Here is a 27,438-nt window from a genome sequence, read left to right as displayed (position 1 = left end):
GCTCGGTTATTTCAATTAATAATGAAATTATTAATTTTTGGCCAAATTGGTAATTCTGATAACGTTTAAGCTATAATTCGAACCGACCGCTCGGTTAATTTAATAGTTAATACTATTAATTTATGACCAAAATTGGTAATGACTCCATGAGAATGAGTTTTTTAAAGTGCCTTGTTAAAACCTTCTCGGTCGAAAACCCTCCTTAGGGATAAAATGACCGAGTGAGAAAATAGTACACTAAATTTATTTATCAACTGTAATAGAATTTGAGATGTGTGGCATTCCACGTTCTCGGTACAAATTTTCCTGATAAATATTCGAAGTAATATGCTCTGCCCGTAGCTGTGTCGGCAATGCGGAACGGTCCTTCCCTATTGCTTGAAAACTTTCCGTCATCCTTCCGAGCGTCGTTGCGCATGCGCCAAATCAAGTCTCCCTTTTGATAACTCCGCGGCTTCACCTTCGAGTTGTATCTTCTTGCCGCCCGTATCTTGCATGCTTTTTCTCTTATCTTGCACTTGTCTCTTAATTCATTAATGAGGTCGAGGCCGATTAGCAAGCTTTTCTTTGTTTAGATCCAAGTCCAGCGTTTGTCGGCGTAATGAGGGTTCACCGATTTCAACCGGAATCATGGCCTCGGTGTCGTACATCAGACTGTAGGGTGTCTCCTGAGTAGTTGACTGAGGAGTGCAGCGATAGGCCCACAAAACTTCTAGTAGTTCTTCTGTCCAATTTTCCTTGGCTGGATCAAGTAGTTTCTTCAGCTCGTTGAGGATGACCTTATTGGCGGCTTCGGCTTGACCGTTGGTTTGCGGGTGTTCGACCGAACTCGTAACATGCTTGATGTGGAGCTTCTCGTAGAACTCAGCTAGTCCTCGGTCGGTGAACTATCGACCGTTATCAGTGATGATAACTTGAGGTAGACCGAACCTGCAAACAATATTTTTCCAGACGAAGTTCTGAACGTTACGGGCGATGATAGCCGTCAACGGTTCGGCCTCGATCCACTTGGTAAAGTAATCGACGCCGACCAGCAGGAATTTGCATTGTCCTTTCCCGGGTGTAAAGGGTCCGATAATATCCATCCCCCACTTCACGAATGGCCAGGGAGATAGGAAGTAATGTAGATTTTCTGGTTTTTGGTGTGGCAGGGTGCCGAACTCCTGACATTTTATACATTTTTGGACGTATTCGGTGCAATCTCCTTGCACGATTGGCCAGTAGTACCCGACTCGTAGTATTTTGGCGGCCATTGTTCGCGCTCCAGAATGCGTTCCACATATCCCTTCGTGTAGTTCGTTCATCACATAAGTGACTTGCTCTAGGTTGAGACATTTTAGGAGAGGGCGGGAATATCCTCTCCGATAGAGATCCTGATCAATGAGTATGTACCAGGCGGCCTGCTGTTTCATCGTTTTTTCCAAGTGTGGGTCACATACTCCTTTTGTCAAGTATTGCCTGATAGGCGTCATCCAGTTAGGTTGAGTGTCGGTCGCCATGCATTCTTCGGCGCTAACACTTGGTTTAGCAAGGGTCACGTGTATGACCGACCGATGGACTCCTTTCTGTTTGACAATAGCCAGCCTTGACAGAGTGTCCACCCGAGTGTTATTTTCTCTCCGTACGTGTTGGAAGGAGATTTCTTTGAACCTGCTTAAAAGATTTTTCACAAAATGGAAATATTGCTGAAGCAATGTCTCTCTCACCTCATATTCCTCTGTGAGTTGTTCGACGACTAAGCGGGAGTCGCTTTTACAAGTTAGATTAGTTATCTCTAACTCGATTGTCAGGTGTAAACCTGCAATTATTGCTTCATACTCGGCCTGATTATTCGAAGCTTTAAATTCAAACTTCAAGGCTTGCTCGATAACGATTTCTCCCGGTCCTTCGAGTACAACTCCCGCTCCGCACGAACGACTGTTTGAAGATCCGTCCACGTATAATGTCCATCGGGACGTCTTCTCTTCGGTCGGATAAGGAGTGAGCTCTACTGTGAAATCAACAAGGGCTTGGGACTTAATGGCTCCCCTAGGTTGGTATTCGATATGGAATTCTGACAATTCGACTGCCCAACCTATCATTCGTCCGGCTAGGTTAGGTTTCGTGAGGATCTTCATGATGGGATAGTTAGTTTTAACTATGACCCGGTGATTCTAGAAATACATCCGCATTCGTCGTGCGGTGATGACCAAGGATAATGCAACCTTTTCTACCATTTGATACCGGACCTCCGCGCCGTGTAAAACTCGGCTAACGAAGTATACCGGTCGTTCTTCCGTTTCGATCTCCTGTACCAAAACAGAACTTACCGCTTCGTTGGAAACGGATAGGTACACTATGATAGGCTCACGTGTGTTGGGTTTCTGGATGACCGGTAGCGATGCCAGAAACGTCTTAAGCTGAAGAAAATTTTGTTCGCATTCATCTGTCCACTCAAACTTAGTTGTTTTCTTCAGGAGTTTTATAATAGGTCTCGTTCGTTCGACAAGTTTAGGTACGAACCGAGACAATGAAGTGAGACGACCTACTAGCCGTTGGATCTCTTTAAGTCCGTTGGGACTTCTCATTTCTGTAATTGCTTTGCACTTTTCTGGATTAGCTTTTATGCCTCGATGGGTGAGCATGAAGCCTAGGAATTTCCCACCTTCTACGCCGAGCGCCCACTTTTCCGGATTTAAACGCATGCGATATTTACGCAAGGCCTGGAAAACTTCTTTCAAGTCAGAAATGTGTTGTTCGCACGAATCAGACTTAACGACAATATCGTCAACGTATGCCGCCACGTTTCGACCGATCATGTCGTGAAAAACGTGATCCATGAGTCGTTGATATGTGGCTCCGGCATTCTTGAGGCCGAACGGCATGACCTCGTAGAAGAAATTGTCGGAGTTTGTTCTGAACGCAGTCCTCTCCCGGTCACGGTGATACATCTGTATTTGGTTGTACCTTGAGTAAGCGTCAAGGAAACTTAAAATTTGATGGCTGGCCGCACCGTCGACCAGTCGGTCGATTGTAGGTAGGGGATACGAGTCCTTTGGGCATGCCTTATTAAGGTCCGTGTAATCTACACACATTCTCCATTTACCATTCACCTTTTTTACCATGACAACATTGGCCAACCATGTTGTGTATGGGCTTTTTGAATAAAACCGGTTTGTACCAGTTTGTCTGTTTCCTCTCGTGCGGCCTTGCGCCGTTCTTCACCTAATTTTCTTTTCTTTTGGGCGATCAGCCTGGCTTCTTTATAGACAGATAGTCGGTGAGTGATAACATCCGATTTTACCCCTGGCATATCTGCGGCAGTCCAAGCAAAAAGGTCAGCATTCTTTGTTAAATCCTTACCAATTGCTTCTCGATCATTCGGCTTGAGGGACGTTCTCATGTTTGTTTTGCGATCTTTGTCACGGAGGAATACGGGTTGAAGATCTTCCCCTACTTCCATCCGTGGGTCATCCAGCCGAGGGTCTAGATCGACCAGAGCAACTAAATGCCTTCTAGATCCTCGTCCTCTAGAACGTCTCTCTGGCGACCGACCTCTCCGCTCTGGAGATCGGTCGGTCGACGTGGTATACAGCCTTCGGGTTGGTTCTACTTTTAAGCTAGCTACATAACATTCCCTCGCTATCTTTTGATCCACGTGTACTATGGCTATATCTCCATTAACATAAGGGAATTTCATGATTAGATGTGGGGTTGAAACAATGGCTTTCAACCTGTTGATGGATGGACGACCGAGCAAGATATTATACGATGTGTTGGCATTGACAAGCAGGTATCGTATGTTAATAGTCTTGTTGAGGTAGTCATCGCCAAACGTAGTGTATAAATCAATAAATCCTCTCGTATCTACCCTTTCTCCTGAAAACCCAACTATCTGTTCATTGTAAGGTTGTATCTTTGTCTCCGAGATCTGCATCTTCTTGAATGTCTCCTAGTAAAGGATGTCGACCGAGCTACCCTGGTCCACCAGGACCTTTGCGATTGCAAATTTGTCTATCTTAACGGTTATGACCATTGGGTCGTCCTGAGCAGGATCAATTGCTGTGAAGTCATCGTCGGTGAATGTTATTGGCGGTATGTGCGGTCGGCGATGTGAGGAGGTCGAATGGACGGATTGGATCGCCCTTAAATGCTTATTCCTCACAGAATTGGAACATCCTCCACCTGCAAAACCACCTGCAATGTAATTAACTTCTTGAGGAGGTGTGCCGAGTGACACTGGCCCGACGATTGTATTGATAACTGCTCGAACTTTCTGTTTGGTCCGACTTCTGCGCTCAGGACTTTCGCTTTTAGGCCTCGTCCGTCTGACTGGACTTTCACTTCGTTTTCTTCTGTTTGAGCGACGATGATCATTGCGAACTCGATCGTTTCTTCGTCCTGAACGTTCTCGGGAATCAGGGTCGCGCTGGGGCGATCTGGTCGCAGTTATGGTTGTTTTCACAAATTTGCGAAGGTGACCGACGTGGACAAGTTCCTCTATCTTGTCTTTTAATGCTTGGCAACCCTCGGTCGTATGACCGTAGTTGCGGTGGTATTGACAATGTTTACCTGTATCAACATTGGGAGGAGTATGTGACTGTTTCAGTGCCGGGATAAGGTCAGTCTACAGTGCTTCATCCAAAACTTTACCTCTTGGTACAACCAACGGGGTATAAGTATGGAAACGAGGACCTTGATTAGGACGATATCTATCTCGGTCGGTTGGTACTGTGGGGGGACGAATTCCCTTGTTTTTGTCCGTACTCTCTACATGTTTTTCCGATGGTAGTCGACGTGCTCCTCGATTTGCATGAATTTTGTCGCTCTTGTTTTTAATTCATCCATGCTATAAGGTGGCCGTTTGATAAAGATTTCCGTGAATCTTCTGGGTAGCATGGTCGAGACCAGGTGGTGCATAGCTATATCTGGATTCAGATTGCGTATGCCCATACAGACTTTGCTAAATCTGTCCATGAAAGCTCTTAGGGATTCTCCTATTTCTTGTTTTACGTTAAGAAGGGACATGGAGGATGTCCGATGAGGTCTACTTGTAGCATATTGCGTAGTAAATTTTAGTTCCAAAGCATCAAAGCTGGTAATGGAATTCGGGGGAAGGTCAGAAAACCATCCGAGGGGGCCTTCCCTTAGCGATGTAGGGAAGACCTTGCACCACACCGTCCGATCAATCGTGTAGAGGGTCATCTGTGTCCTGAAGATGTTCAGGTGTTCGTCCGGATCTGTGGAACCATCGTAGAGATTCATGGTTAGACCCCTCCATTTGTTGGGAAGAGGAGTGGCTATTATATCATCAGTGAACGAGTGGCCCCTTGGGTTTACTACTGATGGAGATCAAGGCCAAGGACAAATAGAAGCCAATCAACAAGGACAAGAAGAGGAAAAGGATCAAGAGGTAGATGTGCAAGACGTCATTCATCCTCCTCAAAGGCTTACAAGAAGCATGTTCAAGGCCTTAGGAAATAATGGACAATTGTTTTCTTTATTTGTAATATCTTTGGTAGATGGTGCTTAAGAGGGAAACATAAGAAACCTCTTTTGTAAAAGCATCCTTAGTTGTAGTTTAGAAATATTAGAAGCTTAGGGGGGTGTGAACTTAGTAAGGGATGCTAGGGGGAGTGTAGATATGAGTTAGGAGGTGCCAAACTAGGAAGGAAAGTCACACTTCCTTCATGCACTAGTTGGCGCCGAAGTTACATGTCATTTAAGGGCACATTTGCATTTGATTAGCTTTGCATTTCAGCACCTTATAGGCTATAAATAGAGGTGCTTGGCTTGTACAAATCAGATTTGGAAATTGAAGTAAGAAAACTCTACTCAATTTGAGAGAGAAATTGGAAGAGCTTTGGTGCCTTCATCAAGTCTTATCTTGGGTGTCTATGGTGAACCTCAAGTGGCGGCAACACACTAATCTTGGAGTACCCACACTCTAAGTGGCGTGATCACTCACCTATTCTTCCATCTCCATAAGTTTTCTATTCTCAAGCTTTGTTTCTTCTTCATGTTCATGTTCTAGTTTACTTGTTCTTCATTTCTATTTCGGTGCCTTGTTGTATTTTCAATTTCTGTTCGGTAGTTTCCTTTCTTTGGCTGAGTTCAATTGTTATTTCTTCAATTCTTGTGATTGTGATTCAATTTGACAATACATGGACTTCCATGTGAGCTTTGGTTCGGTGCAAAGTCTTGGTGAGTTCTTGAAGTAGAACCTTGATCCAATTCTAATTAAAGTGCCAATTCATGACCAACTCAAGTTGTTCCTAAGAATGTCAAAGAATCATGTATTCTTGCTATTGCATTCACATCAACTACCTTGTTCGGGATTATCTGCCTAACACTTTGGTGGGTCTGCTGAACGAACAAGGTGTGAGGCATTGTTTGGGCTACTGTCTGGGCTACTACCCTTGTCCCAGATTGATGTGGTGGTGGAGTAGGTGCACGGGAATGTCCTTCACGCTCAGATTGTTCGAGTCTCTCCATTAATCTTTTATTCTGCTCTTTTAACTGAGCCATTTCCTCCGCATGTCGTTGGCGTTCATCTTCTTGTCTCTTCTTCTTCTCCTCCTGACGTAACTGATCAGTGACTCCCTTCTAGAGCAACTCCTGTATCTGGGCTTGGAGAGTTTGAAGCATCATCCTATGTTCTTCCGCTGCAGTATCATTGTTGGTATTGTTTGCCGTTGAAACCATCTTCACTCGTTGGAATCCTTAGGCTTGGGAACAGTGATTACCTGGCCCCATGGTGGGCGCCAATTGTACCTGTATGGATATTGGGGGTTGAGCAATGTTGATCCACGTCGATACACAATACTTACTTCGCTCTTAGCTGTCTTATGCTTCAAGTTTCCTTCTCTCTTCGCGTGCCTCGGTCGGCCGTGGGGGTACCTGCAATTGCACTCCGACGCTCAAGTCAGCGATGGTGCTCAATGAGAATTCTCTAATCTTATGAAAAACGTACATTTTCCCCCTTTCAGAAGTCCCTTTAGTAGGTTGACTTGGGCTTTGGTCATGTGGGTCAAGCAACTGATGGCTAGAGACATGCTTAGTGGTTTCTGGGTCGTGCTTGGTGGTTTCCTGAAATCCAAGGAGTGTTCCAGAGAACGTGCTTGACTTATTCAACATAAGTTATAACTGTTCATTCCACGTGTAACCACGTTCTTTATTTAATTAAGTCATTTAACGTAAACTTTTCGATCGTCCGGTACCGACCGGTATAGATACCTCCTCCCATGTTCGACCAACTACCTGACAGATGCATCGACTAAATGCCTCGCACCACCAATATTAAGCATTTATGTACAATTGGCGTATTGCATGGATTACCAATACCCCATTAGTTATTAATTGAATAGGTACCCGTGAGGAGTGATTAAAGAAGTTTTTGCTTAAGCCTGTGTTTGATCCGTTGATATACTGTAGCAGTGGATGGATTACTGCTATTTGGATACAAATATGTGAGCGGATGAAGGGAAGGGCGGAGAAATGCTGAATGGGGCCAAAATGATTTCCTTCCAATCAGCAAAAACATAAGATTACATTATTGGACAATATTACCCTTGCTTGAAGTCATAGTGAAAAATTATTATTAGTTACTGCTTGATGATAGTCGTATTAAGAAAAATATAATTTAAATTTCGAAACCATTTTAATAATTTGATTTCTATGAATAAGTATTGTAATTCTTTTCACTATTAACGGATAGGTTTACAAAATTATTATACATTGTAATTCTTTTAATAATTAATGCATTGTAAAAACAATTAATAGTTGTTTACTACTATTTAAATTTGCATTGAAAAGCAATTAATAATTCTTTACAACTATTTCAAAATCGCATGTGTGTATTTTGATGTTGATGGTTTTAATTTAAATAGTAGCTTTAAAAATATTGTGAAGATTAAACTTTGCGTGGATAACTTATAACATTGTTAACTAAGTTTAGTTGCTATAACTTTGTTGAAAATAATTTCATTAAATTCATAAATTCTTATTTGTATTCAAGAAAAAAAGATATACTTTTAATATTTTATAAAAAAATACGTTGTGAATATATAAATTTCATTATTAATTTCACATGACATAAAATGAAAGATTAAATAATTTCTGAAAATAAATATTCTCTATTATTCACTAAAATTTACATAAAAATATTTTATATTTTATATTTTAATTATTTTTAAAGATAAGAATAAATTTATAAACTTATGATTTTAATATTTTTAAAAATTAAAAATCCAATCACAACCATCGTCACTACCAAACTTCAATAAACTATCCATATAAATTCAATTTAGATATCTTAATTCAAAACAACCTAACTTTTTTTTACACTTTCCTATAAATCCCTCTAAATTCACACCTAATCCAAATCCAAACTTACATCTTCTCCTCCTTACGACTTTTCAGGTTTTTAATGATAGCTTTCGATTTTTTATTACTAGATTGGTTGTCTTGAACTATCTTTTGTCTAGATGAGTTTCGACTCTCTCAATTTGGTGGACTTGGGCTAACTCCATGCAACTTTTCCGAAACGTTCCATAAACAACCTGACGCCTTATATTAACTAAAGCAATTTAAGTCAAATGATGTGGTCGACTTGTAGCAAATTACGCTTTAACCTTCCCAACAAATGTATCAAAACAGTCAATAGATAATGGAGGTAAACGAGTAAACCAACTTAGCGCTGCTCCCTTCAAAGTTGTTGGAAATACCTAACAAAGAATGACATCATTCCAGGTATACAAACTTATTTGTGTTGTGTAAATATTTATACAAACTTATTTGTGTTGTGTAAATATTTATGTGCTCATCAGGATTCGTGCTTCCATCATACTTATCCATGGTTGGATTTTTCCAGTTAATTGGCAATGGAGTCTCTATATTTGCTTCCGAAAAGGGATGTCTTATCACAAATACGTACTTGATATTTCTAGTTGCCTCCTTTGTGTTACTTCAAAACACGCCTCATTATATGTACTCTGATGAATATGTCTTCTCGGTTCCACAGTTTCTAATGAGATTGTATTTAAAACTGTTTCTTCATTCAACTTTTGCTTCATATACACATTTTCAGCTATCAACATACTTATTTCTTTTTTATTGTTTTTCTTTAGAGTTTCAAACTCCTCCTGCAATCTCATTAACATGGCCATTGACATAGCATTCGGGTTGTCTTTCGGTCCTCCTACTTGATCTCCCTTTCTACTCACCATTCTTCAATCTTCAGTTAAATTACCTCGAGCCCCACGGTGGACGTCAAAATGTTCTGACAGGGCCTTCGAAATAAATAATTATGGCCTTTCGGTCTCTTGATGACAACTTTTGATTTCTGATTACTAGATTGGTTGTCTTGGACTATCTTTCGTCTTGATGGACTTGGACTCTCTCGATTCGATGAACTTGGGCTCACATCCAATTATTGGTCTTGAACTCATGCTCGGTTGAGTGAATATACCTGTAAAGTGTTCCGATAATAAAGTTATAATCAATTTGATTAAATTCTAATTTCATAAAAAAACACTTTAATCACATGTTAATCATATCACCTATTCATAGTGCTCATTATTAAAATTTTATTAATTTTATTGGATTTTTACTTTAAACTAAATGTATTATAATAGGTTTGGACTTATTTATTAGTTACTAAATGTATTATAATAGGTTTGGACTTATTTTGGGCCTTGGTATAGTATTAATTGTTTTATTATTTTTTTATATTTTCTAACTTCATTTATCTTTAATATGCTATCTGCCTCTCTATCTCTCAACCTCACAAGTTGGATTTCATTCACAAATGCAATGAATATATTTATTTTTTATTCGTGGATATGGTTTATACAATATTCAAAAACTGACGATCAATAAATAATCTGTGCCCTAGGACATGACTACAGCTGACCAAACAGAAATACCGAGATACTTTTAAATAACTTTTCAATAGTTTAATATATTCCTTCAAAGGAAAACTATAAACCGCAGTCAAAATTAGGTAAAATCATGAGCTGATACAAGTCATTAGTTGCAGTACCAACACAGTGAAGTTTCACACCAGAGCAGAGCTTATAGCAGATGTTGCCATTCTTACACTTATCAAAGTCATTCCAAATGGAGTTACTTGACCCAAGGAAAGCAGAATAATCACAGCCTGATTAATTTGAGAAATTACTATATTTCCAGATTTTTGTAAATACTTAAAAAAATGTGACATAACACAATATTTGTTTTCAAGGATTTGGAAGAGACGCATTAAAGGTGAAAACAGATTTTTATTGCGTTCAGTATTTCCTGTACAAAAGGCTACTTTTGTAAATATTATTGAAAACAAAAACATTTCTTAAACCATATAAACCCTAATTATTCTTTGGAATGCTTAAACCGATTTAGGTTTTCTAGAGCCTTAACCAAGCCCTTCGGATACTGTATTCCAAACAAAATAAGAGCTTGGTATTCAAATCAAACACCATATAGAAGTCTACTTTCACAGTCTTCACCACTTAAGTAAAAAAGGTATATAGTCATAGCAAATGCAAACAATCAAATAAAACATATAAAGTTCAGTCATGAACAAAAGACAACGGAAACCTAAAATCTTTATAAGGCTTACGAGTTGCAACAGGTAACCACAACAGAGCATGTGAGGGTTGGAACAAATTGCTATTGCATATCAATAACCCGCAATACTCACAAAAGAGAAGTGAAGTGACTGCAGGGTGAAGCAGATATACAAGAAACAAGACACAAAATATGACATGGCAACAGCAGAAATGTAAGGTCACACAGTAATAGATAAAAGACATAATGAGAAATTCACAGACAAACAAACGAACAAACGCATGCAAGGAAGAAAAATCAATTAAATCAAGTCCCAGCTCATCTTCATTTTTTCTGTTCACAAGAGTCATCAACAAAAAGTTTAGGAAGTTCTAAAGATGGGCTTGAGCATCAACTTTTAACAATCAATGATCGAAAGCATCATATTGGAGTTTATCCTGTCATGGATTGGACAGTTATTCAATACTACACTGCAATCATATTTAGCACTATTGCTATTAACTTGAAGCTCAACATTTCAGAAATAATTGTGAATTTATCACTACAAAAACAGAGGATTTAAATATCTATTTATACAATTTAAAACCACCAATTCCTGCAGAAGGGGGGAGAGGTGATGCCTCACAAACCATTGTCGAACTTCAAACCTAATTCAAGAAAGACAAAAATGCAACAGGCATGCAGACATTTACACAGTGTACGAATTATGCACGAACTAGGATTTGTTTATTTGGTAAGATTGTACATTCGCTCAGTCTAATTCATCATTCCACTTCGGTAGATCGGAACCAGGTTTGATCCAACATGGGAGTAAGGATTCGACATAGAAATAGTTGGTCTGAAATACAGCATGCATATATAAACTAACTCAAAATCAGATCTCATAATACAAATAAACCCAAACCAAATAGGGCAAATTAAAATGAGTAGCCACCGTTTCCTAAAACAACCCTCGGTTAGCTACAAGCACAACACGGTTAATCGACTGGTACACTCAAAAGCAAACACGACAGAGTAAACGGAGAAGCAGTACACCGAAACAACGGAGAAAAGAGAGAAGAACACTTAAAAGAGATTCGGGATTGGGTGCTACTACTTAGCGACCATTCTGGCGATGAAATCCTCGTAGCGGATCTTGCCATCGGAGCCGACGTCGACTTCCCTGATCCACTCGTCGAACTCGGAGGGCTCGAGCTTCTCGCCGATGTTGGTGAGGATGTGTCGGAGCTCCGAGACGGAAACGAAGCCGGTGGAATCCTTGTCAAGGACCTTGAAGGCGTCGCGCAGTTGGCGATCAAAGGGTTCGGGTTTGACGTGTTTGGCCATGAGATCAAGGAATTGGGGGAAGTCGAATGGGGCCGTGAGATTCTCTTCGGCGACGATGGACTTTAGTTGGGCCTGCGTCGGGTTGCCTCCAAGTGACCGCATCAGGATCCCGAGCTCCGACGGCGCGATCCGACCGTCGCCGTCTGTGTCGAATAGAGAGAAAGCCTCCTTCATCGCAGAAACTTGCTCATCGCTCAGATCCTTACCCATCTTCCTCTTCCTTCTCTTCTCCTTTCAGCTACACTTCAAGGGCTACACGACTCAAATTGAAATTGAAAAGAAAATGTTTTTTCTGTTTCATAACAATAATAATAGTAATAATAAACGGGTCACATCGCTCCCATGATATTTTTTCCGTTTTTTTAATTCGCTCAGCCTTTACCACGTAGCTTTTAAGCACTATGCTCTAATTGGGCCTATGTAAGTAAGCCCATGTAGGCCAGTGATAAACTGAAATAAAAAGTATTACTTTCTGTAGATCCTAACAAAAACAACGTCAAGTAGAATATTGAATTTTCTTTTAATGTCTCCTTGTTTGTTTATTCATTCTGTTATGCAACTTATGATGTTTTTCAAAGCAACACCAACTTTATTTTTACCTTTTTATTTTCTTGACAATTGGAATAGAATCAAGACCATTAAAGAATGATTTACAGACAACAGTGTTTCGTGTTTGTTTAATAGTATAAATTGTCTCAAGTGCTGTTGGTTTTTTATAAAATGGTAAAGTTAAAAAAAAATGATGATAAGGAAATTGAATTATGTTTGCTTGGCATGAGAAACATGCAGATTATATTCTTAATAATGTGTTGTGGAGGAAGATGATGAGGGTAGCTAATGAATCCACAAAAATGTACAGACCAAACCTATCAAACTGCACCCATTAGACAACTATCATCAATAAAGGCGTGCTCAAAATTTTCTCAATTTCATTCATTTTCCTTTTTGTAATTTATAAAAGTTTTTTTTTCTTTATTAATACTACCGGAAAGAAAGACACTCGCATTTTTATATGCATTTTTTAACCTTAAATCCTAAAAAAATCTTTTATATATATTTATATTTTATATTAAAATTCGAATAAATAATGTTACTATCTACACAATTATATTAACAATATAAATTTAAAGTACATTTTAATAAATATGAATATATCATAAGTTATTTAAGTGCACCTACTGATTGTAAAAGAAACATAGCCAATAGTAGTTATATATTATAAATTTATAAATATTTTTAATTCTAAATTCAAAGAAAAAAAATCAGTTTAAAATAAATAAAAAATCAATTTCCAAAACAAACGGGTCAAGACTCAAAATTAAACTGTTTTGTGATTAATTTGAATCAAATTAAAATTAAAAAGTAACAAAAAACATTATGCTATAATCAAACAGATTAAAAACAGTCAACGTAAAGCCAATAACAAATTTCATAAATTCAAAACAGTATAATATCAATTGAAAAAAATAGTCTAAAACAGCACCTTACGAATTATTTTACTCTCTTCGTATTCCACATCTAGCAACAATTAGGTGAGGATAAATAAAATAATTTTTTAAAAAGTAAAGAACTACTGAAATTACAAAATAATAAAATAACTAAAATAAATTAATAAAATAAAATATTAATAAAGATAAAATAGAAAATTCATAACTATATAATGACCATTGAAAAAAATAGTCTAAAAGCGCAAAGTAACCATTTTTTCACTCTTTCCAAATAATGCAGATTTAACAACACCATAAATAAAATAAATTTTTAAAATTAAAAAAATATTTTGTTAACTGTTAAAATTACAAAATAACAAAAATAAATTAATAAAAATAAAATATTAATAAGAATAAAATAAAAACAAATTTGTGTACACTAAAGACATGAAATTTTTATATATAGGTATAAATATTATAATTAAATTATTAAGTGATAGTAAACATTTGAAATTATTAAATACTTAAACTGGTATTCTTAAGTAAAATAAATTACGGATCTTGTCTTCAAAATAGTTACAAAAAGAATAATTTCATTACAATTTTTTTATAATATATTTATTTCTAATTTATTTCATTGAATTATTATTATTTTATTTCAATAATTTAAAAATAATTCATGTTATTTTAAATATATAAAGCTACAATATATTCTTATGTAGATTTGTACACACATACCAATTTAAAAAAATGAGTATTTGTGACTGATATTATTTGTTGTTAGCATAAAAAGTCACTTTACCACACTATGTTTTCTTTATACAAGGATTTTTTTAATACAAGGTTGGTGTAGATGGTTCCGAGAGTTATGTGTGTGAAAAGGAATGAGTTTGAATTTTGCAAAGTGCTTGCTATTTTTTCTCTCAATCAAGTAAAGAATGGTGGAAGATTGTGAGAGGTTCCACCATGCTTCCATGGAGACATCATTTTCATATTCTTAATGACAATGGTGGGACAAAAATATTTCATAAAGTGAAGCATTAATGCTCAATGTTACAATAAATTAAATATCTTGAATCCATTCTAAGATTATCCTTTTACCCTTTTAAGTTTGTGTGCAGGGTGTGGATAATAATTAAAATTTATTATAATATCAAATTAAATATAACCTAAAACATGAAAAAAAGTCATCTAGGAACAATACAATGTAACACTAATCTATTTGTTATAAACAAGTTAATATATAAGTTGAAGTATTATTCAATTTTGTTTTTATTTGTAAAAAAATAAAAACATATATTTTAGTCTTTGATAAGAATTAAAAACACGTTACATTTTAAAAGACAGAGATTAAAAGAAAGGGAATTATTATAAAATAAAAACTAAGATTGATGTCATTCAAAGAACAAAAATAATATGTTTAACCTAAATTTTATTTATACTTCATGACAACCAATTCAATGTTTTACCTTTAGGTTGTGGTACCTATGAATACATTCTAAAGCATGGGAACTAGAATGTTGGTATTTTTCATTGTTGTTGAGAAGACAAAGGTAAAATAGCAAATTGGTCCAACCATGCTATGCTTGTAGGATATTCTTTGTACGACGGTGTGGGTGTGGGTGAGATTTTCAGGTCTTTTTTTTTATTGGGTGTTTAACTCTTGAAAGTCGTTGTAATAAATAAAAAATAAAATTAGTTTATAGAAACTTATTATATTTCTTATAATTCTAATTATTTTATCTTTTACTATATAATTATAAATATAAATGTTTCAACATTAATGGCTAATTCAATCATAATAATATTATTAATTATTTTATCATATAAATATTTTTTTATGTCTGTTAATCTTGTGTTATAAGGAGAATCCTAGAGCCAGAAACAGTTTTTTTTTTCTTTTGCATAACTTTGTCAAAGAGATTATTTTATAAGAGGTTGGAATGCAGTTGAGATTTGAAAGTTGGATAGTAGTCTAATATCTGTCAACTCTCTTTTTACATAGTGTTTGCTTTGAAATTATTATTGTTATCATCTACTAGTATAAATTAATAATTAATTATTTTTTTATTAATTGTTCTTAGTTCATGAATATAAGACTAATACCATGTTTAGATTTGGAAATAGAAAGTTGAGGACATGGAGAAATGAAAGTGTAAAGATTTAAAAAAAAAGTGAAGAAAGTTGAGGTTGTTTAAATTGGGACATATTAAAGTGGATATGTGAATAAAGTTGATTAAAATATATGAGTGATGTGATGATTATAAGAGTATTTTAAATTATTTTTAATAGTGTAAATGGTAAGATTATAAATTTATCATTGTATATAAAAATGGATAAATAATTATTAATTTTGTGCATATTTTAGTTAATTAAATAATTTAAAGTTTCATTTATAAATAAAAGAAAAAATAATAAAAAATTCAAAGAAATAATTATATATAATTTTAATTTTAAGTATAATTTTATTAATTTAAATTAATTTGGTTACTTAAGTTAATTAATTTAGATAATTTTAAATGAAGAAAATGAAGGCTAGGATGGTAACTTCAAGTGTGTGACGTGACTTTTCTTTCGTCACTCTATCATTTCTCTTCATTCTTCATATGACCTCCCAACCCGTCCACTCTCACTCCCTCACCCACATGTAACCCCTGAAGCTAACGGGGTGACATCCACACATTCGTCGTCGACAATAGTGCCACTCCATAAAACAAACACATTATAAATGACACTTCAGAATCTTTCATTTTCTAGTATTTTTTAAATAAAATTATATTTATTTCAGTTTTAGTATTTAAACAGAGAGTGACATTTTTTTTATATTTTTATTAAAACAACATTTACTTTCTTTACTTTATTTGAAAATGTGAGACTATAACTTAAATAAAAAATTAAAGCTTATAAATAAAAATTAAATTAAATTATAAATAAAATAAGTAAAATGAAAGTCATAGTATTAAAAATATAAATTAAACAAATGTTATTTAATAAAAACATGATGGGAATTTATATTTATTTAAAAATGACAAAATATATGAATGAAATTTTATTAAAAAAAATAAAGATAGATGTACACCCTAAAATTAAAGATAATTTTCCATTTATATTTCCATCACTGTTAGCTGTAAAGTTCTAATAATACCAAAAGTTTGGTTAAGGGTAGGTTACTTTCCTTGACCAAGAAACTCTTTAGATATGAAAATGTATATATACACACATATATATATATTTGAAAAAGTATTGCACCCACAAAATGAAAATTTCTTATAAAATATATGTAAAAATTATTTGTACAAATGAATAAAGTCTTATAAATTAATATAAAACTTTCACTCATTTAATTTGAGTTCTTTTTTTTTAGATTCAATATAAGAATTACCCTATCTTAATTAGATCTGACTCAATTTGAATAAAGTATTGAATATTATTTAATAAAAAGTAAGAATAAGTAAATAAAATTAACAAGAGAACATGTAATATTTTTCTGCTAACTATTGTTTTGTAATAGGAATTTTAAAAAAAATAAGAGAATAAAATCAATAACGCAAACCATTTTTTATTATTATCACTTCCTACTATTGCTTTTAGTTTCAAATGTAAATATATATTATTTTTAAGATATATTTGAATCGTTTAAGTAAAAAGAAGAAGAAATAAGGACTGTCCATATAGTCAAAGGTGGTGGGTCCTGAATACCCACATAATTATTCAGACTTTAAATGGAAGATAGAAAAATGTTTGAGAAAGAAGGAGTGGGGATGATAATAAGTGGCATGTATGATTAAGATGCTATTTCCCCCCAAAACCACCTTCTCTTTCAAGAGTACTTAGATTATGCAATGTGAACCCTGCTTCTTCCTATTGTCACCGACTAATCAAAAGTGAGTAAATCAATCAATTAGTTATGCACCATCTCTCAAAAATCCTTCTCCTCCTTTCACTCACTAACTAACAAAGTTTCACACTAACAAGTCCACAAACAAAGCTCAAACAAGTTGACCAACAACATGTTACATTATTCAAAACCAAACACAAACTTAGATTATTCAAACTAGAGATAAAAGTTCACACGGGTGTGAGCTCTCTCTTCTTCTAAAGTTCACACTCTAAAACCAGATATGAAACTTCCTCTCCTTCTTTCTCTGCTTCTTCTGATTTCATTTCTCATTCCTCCTATGCTTGCTGGAACTGCAGAGCTTAGTGCTCTGATGGAGTTGAAGTCCTCTCTAGACCCAGATGGCAAGATCCTAGCCTCCTGGATCAGTGACGGTGACCCATGCAGTGGCTTCTTCCAAGGGGTTGCGTGCAACCAGAACCAAAAAGTGGCCAACATCTCCTTGCAGGGAAAGGGTCTTTCGGGTTGGCTATCTCCAGCTCTGGCTGAACTCAAATGCTTGTCAGGTTTATACTTGCATTATAACAACCTTTCTGGTGAGATACCCCCACACATTTCAAATCTCACTGATCTGGTTGATCTCTATCTCGACGTCAATAGTTTATCTGGAACTATTCCTCCTGAGCTCGGCAACATGGCTAGTCTCCAAGGTAAGCTATATACAAGTGTTTTGATATCAAGTTTAGAGGTTTAATGTTACAAGATAAGTTGTTGCGAGTCTTGAGTTTATTTTGATGAACAAGATGCTTTAGTGCTAGTGGTTATGGAAGTTTCTTGAAATGAACCCAATTAATAGTTGTGTCCTTTTTTTCTTATTTTTAGTGCTGCAGTTGGGTGATAACCAGTTGGTGGGGAATATACCGACACAGATGGGTTCCTTAAAGCAGCTTAGTACTCTTGCTTTGCAATATAACAAGTTAACTGGTCAAATTCCTCTTAGCTTGGGGACGTTAGAGAAGTTAAGAAGGCTAAATTTGAGCTTCAACAACTTTAATGGTACTGTTCCGGCGACACTAGCACATATTGAACATTTGGAAGTTCTAGACGTTCAGAACAATTCTCTATCAGGGATTGTTCCTTCGGGTATGTCTCTCTATACTCCTTTCCTTGTAGCAAAGTTAAATTATTTGGCATTTCTCTTTGTATCTTTTAGTGTATTGTGAGTACTGATTAAAGTTTTGATAATGAAAATGAAGCCTTGAAGAGACTTGGGGAAGGATTCCAAGGTGCAAACAATCCGGGTTTATGTGGGGTTGAGTTTTCTACTTTGAAAGCTTGCAACAAAGATCAGAATTTAAACGTTAACCATATTGATACCTTGGATCGAGATCAACCCAAAAGTCGTAATTCTTCGAAGGCTCTCCCAGAGCCTGCAAATGTTCAGTTGCATTGTGACCATACCCATTGTTCAAAATCAAGGTTTCCTCAAATTGTCATCACAGCAGGTGTTATAGCTGTTAGTCTTACATTCATATGTGCTGGATTTTTGACATTCTTCAGATACCGCCGTCAAAAGCAAAGGATCAGCAATACATCTAGTTCTTCTCAAGGGAAACTTAGTCCTGACAAGCCTAAAGAGTTGTACACAAAAAGTCCTTCTGCCCTTGTTAATATCGAGTATTATAGTGGGTGGGATCATTTGTCTAATGGCCAAAATGCTGATGCGGGTGGATTATTGAATGATTATCTAAGTCAATTCAGGTTTAATGTGGATGAGGTTGAATCTGCAACACAGTATCTATCGGAAGCCAGTTTACTTGGTAAGAGCAAATTCTCAGCAGTTTATAAAGGAGTTCTCAGAGATGGTTCTCTTGTGGCTATTAGAAGCATCAGCGTGACATGCTGTAAAACCGAGGAAGCTGAATTTGTAAAGGGGTTGAACCTACTAACCTCTCTGAGACATGAAAACCTTGTTAGGCTGAGAGGTTTCTGTTGCTCCAGAAGTAGAGGTGAATGTTTCCTTATCTATGACTTTGCCACCATGGGTAACCTGTCTCAATATCTTGACTTAGAAGATGGAAGTGGCAATGTGCTTGAGTGGTCCAAAAGAGTTTCTATCATCAACGGCATTGCAAAGGGTTAGTTCTTGCTATTTACCTACCTATTCAGCAAAACTTAAATACGCATCACATGTGTTATTGGTCTTGTTATCTTATCAAAATCGGTATTTCGTTTCAATAAATTCTGCCAAAAATTACTGAAATGAAAGCAACAGTTATAAGATGAAATAATGATTTTGATGGGAGAACATCATACTGTGCTTTCTTTATGATATTTCCTATTTATTTATGACCAGGCATTGGATATCTTCATAGCAATGAAGCAAGCAAACCTACAATAGTTCACCAGAATATTTCAGTGGAAAATGTTCTCCTAGACCATCAGTTTAATCCATTGATCATGGATGCTGGACTACCAAAGCTTCTTGCAGATGATGTTGTTTTCTCAGCTCTTAAAGTAAGTGCTGCAATGGGATACTTGGCTCCCGAATACATTACTACTGGACGATTTACTGAGAAGAGTGACATATACGCATTTGGAGTTATTATTCTTCAAGTTCTATCTGGCAAGACGACAATAGGTAGTTCAATACGGACAGCAGTTGAGTCTTTCAGATTTGATGATTCTGTTGACGCAAATCTTAGGGGAAGGTATTCTAAATCTGAAGCAGCCACCCTTTCAAAGCTAGCAATACAGTGTACTCATGAGTTTCCTGACCAAAGACCAACCGTGGTGGATGTGATTCAGGAGTTGACTGTGTCTTCTGCTCATTTTTAATCATTTACTACTACTGTCTATTGGTATTAGGAAACGTTTAAACACTTCCCCATAGTTGGGTTTCATACATGCTACTATTTTCATCAGCATATATATACTCTAAAACTAGCCATTGCCAAATAATTGTGGATCTAAATGGATCCCTTTCCTGTTATTACGAACTAGGATAGTTGAAATGTGTTCTTAATTCAGTTTATTGTAAATTACAGTGCTTCCAGAGGTTTATTGTTGAATAGCTTGAAACACATTCTTCGTGATACTGCGAGAAACTTTCGTTTACAGTGAGCTATGTCTGGTCATAAACATAAAAACTTCTACAATTGAAAAATAACAAGACATAATCGGTTATTGCTGTGAATCTGTGATCATGCACTCGACGGGATTTTTGTTTTCCACAGGCTCTTTCTTTTATATATCCTTTTTTTAAATTGCATCATCCACTTATCGCTCTGTAAGGATATCCCCTCCCCCAAAATAAATAAATTAATGTTCTATAGCTTTTCTGCCGCATAATTACTAGTTAATACCTAAACGCACTAATGAGCTGTGTTTTGTTACGTATTGTTTTATGTTAAGGTTTGTATTATAGAATGTTCCTTCCTAATAATTAGGCAAACACAAAATTGTTCTATTTTAAGGTTATATGAAGAGAAAAGTAGCATGCAATCATTACTAAAATGAAACTCATTCCGCAAGAAAATTCACAAAAAAGTTCCGTCGTTATCGTTACCTTTTTTTTACTAACTACTCACCCACAGGGAGCATTAGGATTACATTAACGCCCCCATTCATAAATTATTCGTAAATACTTGCGCTTTGAACGACATTGGGCATCCTAGGCAAAAGCAGCGTGCTGTCCATGATCTTGAAGCCATTCAGAAGGCCACCAATCTGGTCTACCAGCGACAACCTTCACATCCTCTTGTCCCTGAATGGACAAGGCACTGGACCCTTTTAAAGCTTCCTCTAATCGCAAGAGCCCCAGACCACGACATCCTAGGGCAGTAGTCACTGTACCAGCCTTTTTGCCGGATGCTGTGTTTATTACTTCTGAGCCTGGAATAACTTTGCTTACTAACTCTGGAATAGCAGAAAAGGAATGGCTAAGAGTACATCATTATTATAATATGCTAAAGAAGCCATATACTCGTTGTAGGATTACCTTTCCCATCGTTGTCCAGAAACCTTAGAGGAACTATCCGCTTCCGAATCACCCCCCTGTGATGTGTACGAGCAATGAGTTCTTGGCCGACATAGCAACCTTTCTCAAAGCTAATTGCATTAAGGCCTGCAAGATTATACTCAAGCGGTACTGCCTCACCTGGACATGATCACAACATACTTGAGACACAACTTATCAAATGAATTCACTGAGGATGAGTTTTCACAAGGAAACAAACACACCTTTTGGAATCTCAGTTGATCCTTCTGCTACTCCCTTCTCTATTCTCCACATAAGGAAATTCTGTTCATCGGTCTCTTTGTCAACCTCAATCAGAGGTGCTGAAACAGGTAGACATGATGGGGACTCTTAGAGACTAAAGATATGGAGATTTGTCACAATAGTACAAAAGATTGAATGATAAATAAACACATTTTGTTACTAGCAGCGAAGGAATAGCTAACTAACGAGTTATATTCGATGGGAAGATCCCTCTGAAACCAAGAGAGGTCAATCTGGGGTCCTTGAACCATTGCCACCCACTATCACTCCCATGCGAAGATGACATTGCAGTACTATCCACACCAGCACCCCAGCCAACAGAGGCTGCTTCTGGTTCTTCTCCTTGTGAAGACTTCTCGGGAAGGCCAGCACCATAACGCTGCCAGCATGAGAAATCACTTGAAACATCATCAATCTCGACCTTTGACCTCAACCGGTATCTGCAGCACTAAAATGTTAAGGTTTCTGCTCAGAAATAAGAACCAATAAATCAACAAGGAATAAGATCAACTGCAACCCAAAACCACAACCAAAGCATGAACTGGATTGCTCTAATCACGTCCAAAACAAAATGCCAAGGCAAGTCAAACGATCTACTATGTGCACACACAGGCTAAAAAGCTAGTTCATCAGACTGTATCGCATGCATATTGAGTGTAACGTAACCACACTTTATAGCATGCATGTGCAATGTAACACAACCGGTATCTGCAGCACTAAAATGATAAGGTTTCTGCTCCGAAATAAGAACCAATAAATCAATAAGTGTAGGAAGAAGATCAACTGCAACCAAAAACCACAACCAAAGCATGAACTGACTTGCTCTGATCACTTCAAAACAAGATGCCAAGGCAAGCCAAACGATCTACTTTGTGCACAGGCTGAAAAGCTAGTTCATCAGACTTTATAGCATGCATATGCAGTTTAACATAACCGCGACAAATGGTTGCAATAAAAGGGTATGTGTTGAGGCAAAAATAGAGAAGTAGAGATGGGAATTACGTAACAGGTCCCGACAGAAAAGAGGGACAGAACAGTTGAGAGGAGGTTAGGCGGTTACCAATTAACTGTGAGGTTTGTAAGGAGAGATCTAGGGTGCTCGGGAACTCACCTTAACATCCCATGTGTTCTTTCTGATATTGGTGAATAAGATTGTTGGGATGTATCTGGTCAGTTCATTTCACTGTTTCTTTTCCCTGATGTTATTTGAGCCTATCAGTTCTATACCATTCAGTTTCTACCAGCTACAGCTTTAAGACAAATGCTAGGGCACTAGTTATGGAAACAAAAACAGGACATTTATTTTATATATGGAAAACACAAAGATTTTCAATGCTCCTTAGTATGTTTGGAAGAATCGTTAAAGGTTACCACAAGAACAGTTTCTATATCCTTCTACTTGTACTTGCTCCTCTTACAAATTCACCTAATTAATAATAAAGAGTTTGATTTCTATTTACTTTTGATCTTAAAACTTATATTCTGTGAATCAATTAGAAATCATGGTAGATACTATAACCTTTTTAAGGCCAACGATATATAATTATCTTTCCAATTGGTAATTGCGAAACTACTAATAAAAATGAATTGCCAAGAGCCAAAAACTGATTGCTTATGGGAAGTGAAGTAACTCTCTCTCTCTCTCTTGCCATGAAAGTGTCATGTATGTTTCTAAACAAGTAATCGATAGTCACGCACAGAGGTGAAGTTGAGAAAGTAAGTCCAAATCAAAGTAATGGCACGAAAAGAATCAATGATACAGAACAGAACAAATAAACCAAACTAAAAGAAAGAAAAAAGTAAACTCACTTGTTGAAGGTTTGCAACAATTCATCCAACACGGAAGCATCCACGTCAGCAAACAAACGAAAGGGTTTATCGGAGTGGGACTCAGGAGCAGTGCCGGTGTCGTCGAGCTTGGTCTCGCACGTGGGAGGCCTATAGAGGAAGAGGTCGAAGAGGAATCTCCCTTGAGGAGTCAATAGAGCAGCATAAATAGGAGGAACCGACGTAGCAGGCACGTTCGGCGTGGGCAAGTTTTCGGTTTTGTCGCCGATAAGCTCACCCAACCTCCGTAAATCGTTGGTAAGGAGGCCCTGTAGGAACTTGAGGGTGTCAGGCCCGCGGAACCGTATAACGGAACGGGACTTGAGAAGAGAACCCAAGGGCCCGATACTTTGGACCTGGGTTTCGCAACGGTTACCGAACCTCTTCCACGTGGTGTGGTGAATGCCTCTGCAACGGTGGGCAATTGATTTGGGCAATGCTACACGATTCATGGGGATTACTGATTATGGGGAAAGAAGGAGAAGATGGTGAAGTAGAAGAAAGTGATGGGCACAAGAGAAAGGAGGTTGGGTTTGGATGGGTGCGTGGATTCTTGGGAGGTGGACACGTTGTCAGAGATGGATAGGTGTTCGATGAAAGTCGCGTGAGAGAATCCACTCGTCCGCTCCCGACCAGGCTAGACCCTCACCTTCGCGTGACTTCTTATATTTTAAAACATTTTTTATACTTCAAAATTATTTTAGTTTCTTCACTACAATATATAACTTTAATCAATCCTATTTGTGTTGGACTTGGACGTTGAAGATGAATAAAAAGATAAATTTCAAACAAAATAAAGGTATGATTACTAATCTAAAATCTCTTTCCTTACAAAAAAATAAATTTTGTAAATGTGGTACCAGACACATCAGTCTGGGTTACTAATCCGATAAAAAAAAAATTGTAATAAATAAGTTACAATTAACTTGGATTAGAAAGTGGAAATGTGGAAATAAATTTTAAATGATTTTATGAAAAATGTACAAGAAAGTTATAGTGTTTGAATTAAGATTAATAGAGTAAAAAGTATAGAAAAAATTAATGAAAATTTATGAGTGATGTGATGGATATGATTAAAATTATATTTTTTTAATTGATAAAAATATAAATTTATAAATTTATTTTTATATTAAAATATTATTTATAAATTAATTTGATTTATTTATTTATAAATTATAATTATTTTTAATTAAAATATTATTTAAATATTTATAATTATAAATATTTGATAAAGAATTATTTTTATATAAATATTTATCTTTAGTCTTTTGTAATTAATATAATTATTATATAAACTTATTTTTTATTTTTTTTAAATATTTTATTATTATTATTTATATTTATAATTTATTATATATATAATATGATTAATTATGTTATTTTATTTTATAATTTTAATTATATTTTTATATTTAAATTATATTCTGTTTTAAATAAAAATAATAATAATTTTAATTTAAAATAAATGGGTAAACCAGTAAATTATATTAATTAATTAAATATATATATATATACATCTTTCTTTACACATTTGATAAGAAAGTTTTGAGTGCAAAAGAATTCTCGATTTTAGCGTTTTTCCACTCCCAGAAACAAACGGAGCCTGAATGAGTCAACGAATATCCCAAAATATACGGGAACAACGAATTAACTAAAAGATATACTTCCTTGATATTAAGGAACCACTATGTATGTCAATTAACAACTGATAGTCAACCCATAAAGGTCAAAACCCATAAACCAAGTACTATAAATAGAACCTTTTATGAAGGAGCAAGGTACGTTTTTTACATCCTACTAAAATATACCTAAATCATAGCACTGACTTGAGCGTCAGAGTGCAATCACAAGTATCCTTGGCCAACCGAACATCAATATTGAAAGAAGGAGGCTTAAAGGAATTTGGAGATCACCGACACGTCAATAATTGTATATCCAGTCACAGGTACTATGTGGGCTCATCAGCCTATACAAGTACAATTGGTGCCCACCATGTGATCGAGGTATTACTCAATTTCTAGCAGCAAATAGCAGCAAACAACAATGGTGTCAACAAGAAACAACGCTAACAACAATCATACGGTGGATGAGCAGATAGTTATGATATAAGTCCTTCAAGCACAAATGGAGGAACTACGACAAAAGGGCATAACAGATCAATTACGTAGTGAGGAGGATCAGCGTCGGCACGAGGAAATATATGTCCCTTTCAAAAGAGCAAAATAAGTATTTACAACAACAACAGGATGAATGGGAAGAACAATCTTGAGCACCACCAACCCATCAAACCCATCTGATCCATCAAACACATCCACTCGTTCAAACTCACCAAACTCATCACACTCTTCAAACCCATCAAACTCACCAAAGTTCCAGAAACAATCCTACCACTGATGATGAAGAGGACCCAAGAGGACACCCGTTCACAAATGAGATAATTGACATACCACTTCTCGCCAAGTGGAAAGGATTAACCATCAAACTCTATGATGGTTCCACCGACCCAGACGAACACCTAAATGTCTTCAAAACACAGATGACCTTGTACACAACCAACAAGGTTGTATGGTGTAAGGTTTTCCCCACCTCCCTCCAGGAGGGTCCGCTCGGTTGGTTTACCGGGCTCCCTTCCAAATCCGTGAGAAATTTCAAAGTCCTATCAACAAAGTTTACCACACAGTACGCAACAAGTTGACCACACCACACTTCATCCATGTCCCTCCTTAACGTGAAATAAGAAAAAGGAGAGTTCTTACAGGCATTCATGGATAGATTCGGCAAAGTTTGTATGGGTATTGATATGAGTTGATTTTAGGATTGTTCATTTTTTGGTGTGACACTTTACTTAGATTGAGATTTTAGGAATTTAAGAGTGAAGACCTTAGGAAAATCCCCACTGGCCATTAACTTAACCAAGTGGACTTGATGTCTTTAGGATTGTTCATTTTATGTCTTTCATTTTCCCTTTCCGTTTTTGTTTTAATGTGGACTTGATGTTCCTCTTTTAGCTTTGGGGTTCTTTTATTTGGACAATTGGCAGCTGTGTGCCCAAACCCTAAACATTTAAAACATTTTGTGCTTGAAGGTTTGGTGGGTGACTTAGGGGTAGAGATAGAAGGTTTTTCTTTAAAAACTTTATAGGAAGAAGTGGTTTCTTTTGAAAAATTGGAAGGAGAAGTTTTTGAAGAAATGTTATTTTTATCTTTCCCTGAAGATTTGTAGCAGCCATCATGATGAGTAGTTTTGAAAGTTGTTTTCGTCAAAATATGTGATTCCACCTTGATGGCTAGGTGAACCAACTTCTTTAAAGAAGAGTATTCATATAATTCTACAACATCTTTAATTTCTCTCCTTAAACCACTCACAAACCTAGTGATCTTTGACTCTTCACTATCATGCATATTTATCTTAGTCAAAGTTGTTTCTAGATCTTTAAAATATTCGTCTACCGTCCTAGGTCCTTGATGAAGCCGTTGGAGCTTCAACAAGAGTTCCTTCCTATAAAGAGGAACACAAACTTCAGAGGTAGGAGTTAAAGAAATAAATTTACAAACAATGTGAAAAGCTTGCATTAAAGTCCAACTGTTAGGGTGCAATTGAGTAGGAGCTACGTTCAAAAGACGAAAGACACCCATTTGGAATTTATCGAGAGGAAACCAAACATGAATATCAATAAAAATACATTCATAAAAAAAAAATCACAAGTTTCACTCTCACGACATTACAAACATTGTCAATAGCCCTACAACGCCAAAAAGAGATAATATCTTTAGTAGCATTAGGAGAATAAATAGAAATACTTGACAAAAAACTACTTAGGGCTGAAGACCAACGATACTGGGAGAAATATTCTCGGACTCTATAGTCAACCCACTCATAACCTCGTCTCAGACTCCAATTTTCTTCTGCCCTTTTAGCTTGTTCTTCAGCTTCAATATCGGGAGACTCATCACTTGAAGGTAAACCAATGGAAGCTTTATTCCTTGCGATTTATATAATTGTTGATGAAGCAGTAGAATGAATGCTCCTATTAATATCTTCAACCACTCTCCCGGTAGCTTGATCACTCGCGCTCGAAAATTTTGAATCCCCACTAGAATCGAAATAGAGCTTGAGGAAGACATAATACCTTCTAAAATTTGTAGAAATACTTCTCGGTCATGATAAGATAAGACAAATCGAACAAACACAAT

General features: G+C 36.2%; 4 protein-coding genes across 5 annotated transcripts; 1 reads left to right on the top strand and 3 right to left on the bottom strand.

Annotated features, from left to right (window-relative positions):
- Window positions 1-4,749: 4,749 nt before the first annotated feature.
- LOC137809929 (uncharacterized) lies at window positions 4,750-5,244 on the bottom strand. Its single transcript, XM_068610989.1, has one exon. It carries the CDS (start codon window positions 5,242-5,244, stop codon window positions 4,750-4,752), a length of 495 nt encoding a protein of 164 aa, XP_068467090.1.
- A 6,134-nt stretch (window positions 5,245-11,378) lies between these two features.
- On the bottom strand, window positions 11,379-12,204 carry LOC137810517 (putative calcium-binding protein CML13). Its single transcript, XM_068611846.1, has one exon. It carries the CDS (start codon window positions 12,079-12,081, stop codon window positions 11,638-11,640), a length of 444 nt encoding a protein of 147 aa, XP_068467947.1. The 5' UTR covers window positions 12,082-12,204; the 3' UTR covers window positions 11,379-11,637.
- A 4,843-nt stretch (window positions 12,205-17,047) lies between these two features.
- LOC137810512 (proline-rich receptor-like protein kinase PERK9) lies at window positions 17,048-20,253 on the top strand. Its single transcript, XM_068611842.2, has 4 exons — window positions 17,048-17,846; window positions 18,019-18,279; window positions 18,393-19,274; window positions 19,493-20,253. Exons 1-4 carry the CDS (start codon window positions 17,420-17,422, stop codon window positions 19,972-19,974), a joined length of 2,052 nt encoding a protein of 683 aa, XP_068467943.1. The 5' UTR covers window positions 17,048-17,419; the 3' UTR covers window positions 19,975-20,253.
- Window positions 20,254-20,643: 390 nt separating this feature from the next.
- Window positions 20,644-23,936, bottom strand: LOC137810513 (Glycine cleavage T-protein family). 2 transcript variants are annotated; one of them, XM_068611843.1, is made up of 5 exons: window positions 23,228-23,936; window positions 21,605-21,858; window positions 21,379-21,477; window positions 21,137-21,295; window positions 20,644-21,054 (listed from the first exon to the last, which is right to left on the bottom strand). In XM_068611843.1, the coding sequence occupies exons 1-5, from the start codon at window positions 23,695-23,697 to the stop codon at window positions 20,810-20,812; spliced, it is 1,227 nt and encodes a 408-aa protein (XP_068467944.1). In that variant the 5' UTR covers window positions 23,698-23,936; the 3' UTR covers window positions 20,644-20,809. The 2 variants fall into 2 exon arrangements, with proteins under 2 accessions (XP_068467944.1, XP_090154318.1); XM_090298192.1 differs by having other exon boundaries at window positions 21,605-21,866; window positions 23,228-23,910.
- Between the last annotated feature and the right edge of the window lie 3,502 nt (window positions 23,937-27,438).

Source organism: Phaseolus vulgaris, chromosome 2, assembly GCF_051622355.1.
Source record: "Phaseolus vulgaris cultivar YP4 chromosome 2, ASM5162235v1, whole genome shotgun sequence".
In the NCBI taxonomy this organism is placed as follows: domain Eukaryota; kingdom Viridiplantae; phylum Streptophyta; class Magnoliopsida; order Fabales; family Fabaceae; genus Phaseolus; species Phaseolus vulgaris.
This window is presented reverse-complemented; position numbering and strand designations above follow the sequence as displayed.

Coding starts and splice junctions, on each gene's coding strand:
- LOC137809929 (XM_068610989.1), bottom strand. CDS start 5,244: ATGAATCTCTACGATGGTTCCACAGATCCGGACGAACACCTGAACATC.
- LOC137810517 (XM_068611846.1), bottom strand. CDS start 12,081: ATGGGTAAGGATCTGAGCGATGAGCAAGTTTCTGCGATGAAGGAGGCT.
- LOC137810512 (XM_068611842.2), top strand. CDS start 17,420: ATGAAACTTCCTCTCCTTCTTTCTCTGCTTCTTCTGATTTCATTTCTC. Junction 17,847..18,018: donor CAACATGGCTAGTCTCCAAG/GTAAGCTATATA, acceptor TCTTATTTTTAG/TGCTGCAGTTGGGTGATAAC. Junction 18,280..18,392: donor ATCAGGGATTGTTCCTTCGG/GTATGTCTCTCT, acceptor ATGAAAATGAAG/CCTTGAAGAGACTTGGGGAA.
- LOC137810513 (XM_068611843.1), bottom strand. CDS start 23,697: ATGAATCGTGTAGCATTGCCCAAATCAATTGCCCACCGTTGCAGAGGC. Junction 21,296..21,378: donor ATCAACTGAGATTCCAAAAG/GTGTGTTTGTTT, acceptor GATCATGTCCAG/GTGAGGCAGTACCGCTTGAG. Junction 21,055..21,136: donor TCTGGACAACGATGGGAAAG/GTAATCCTACAA, acceptor CTGCTATTCCAG/AGTTAGTAAGCAAAGTTATT.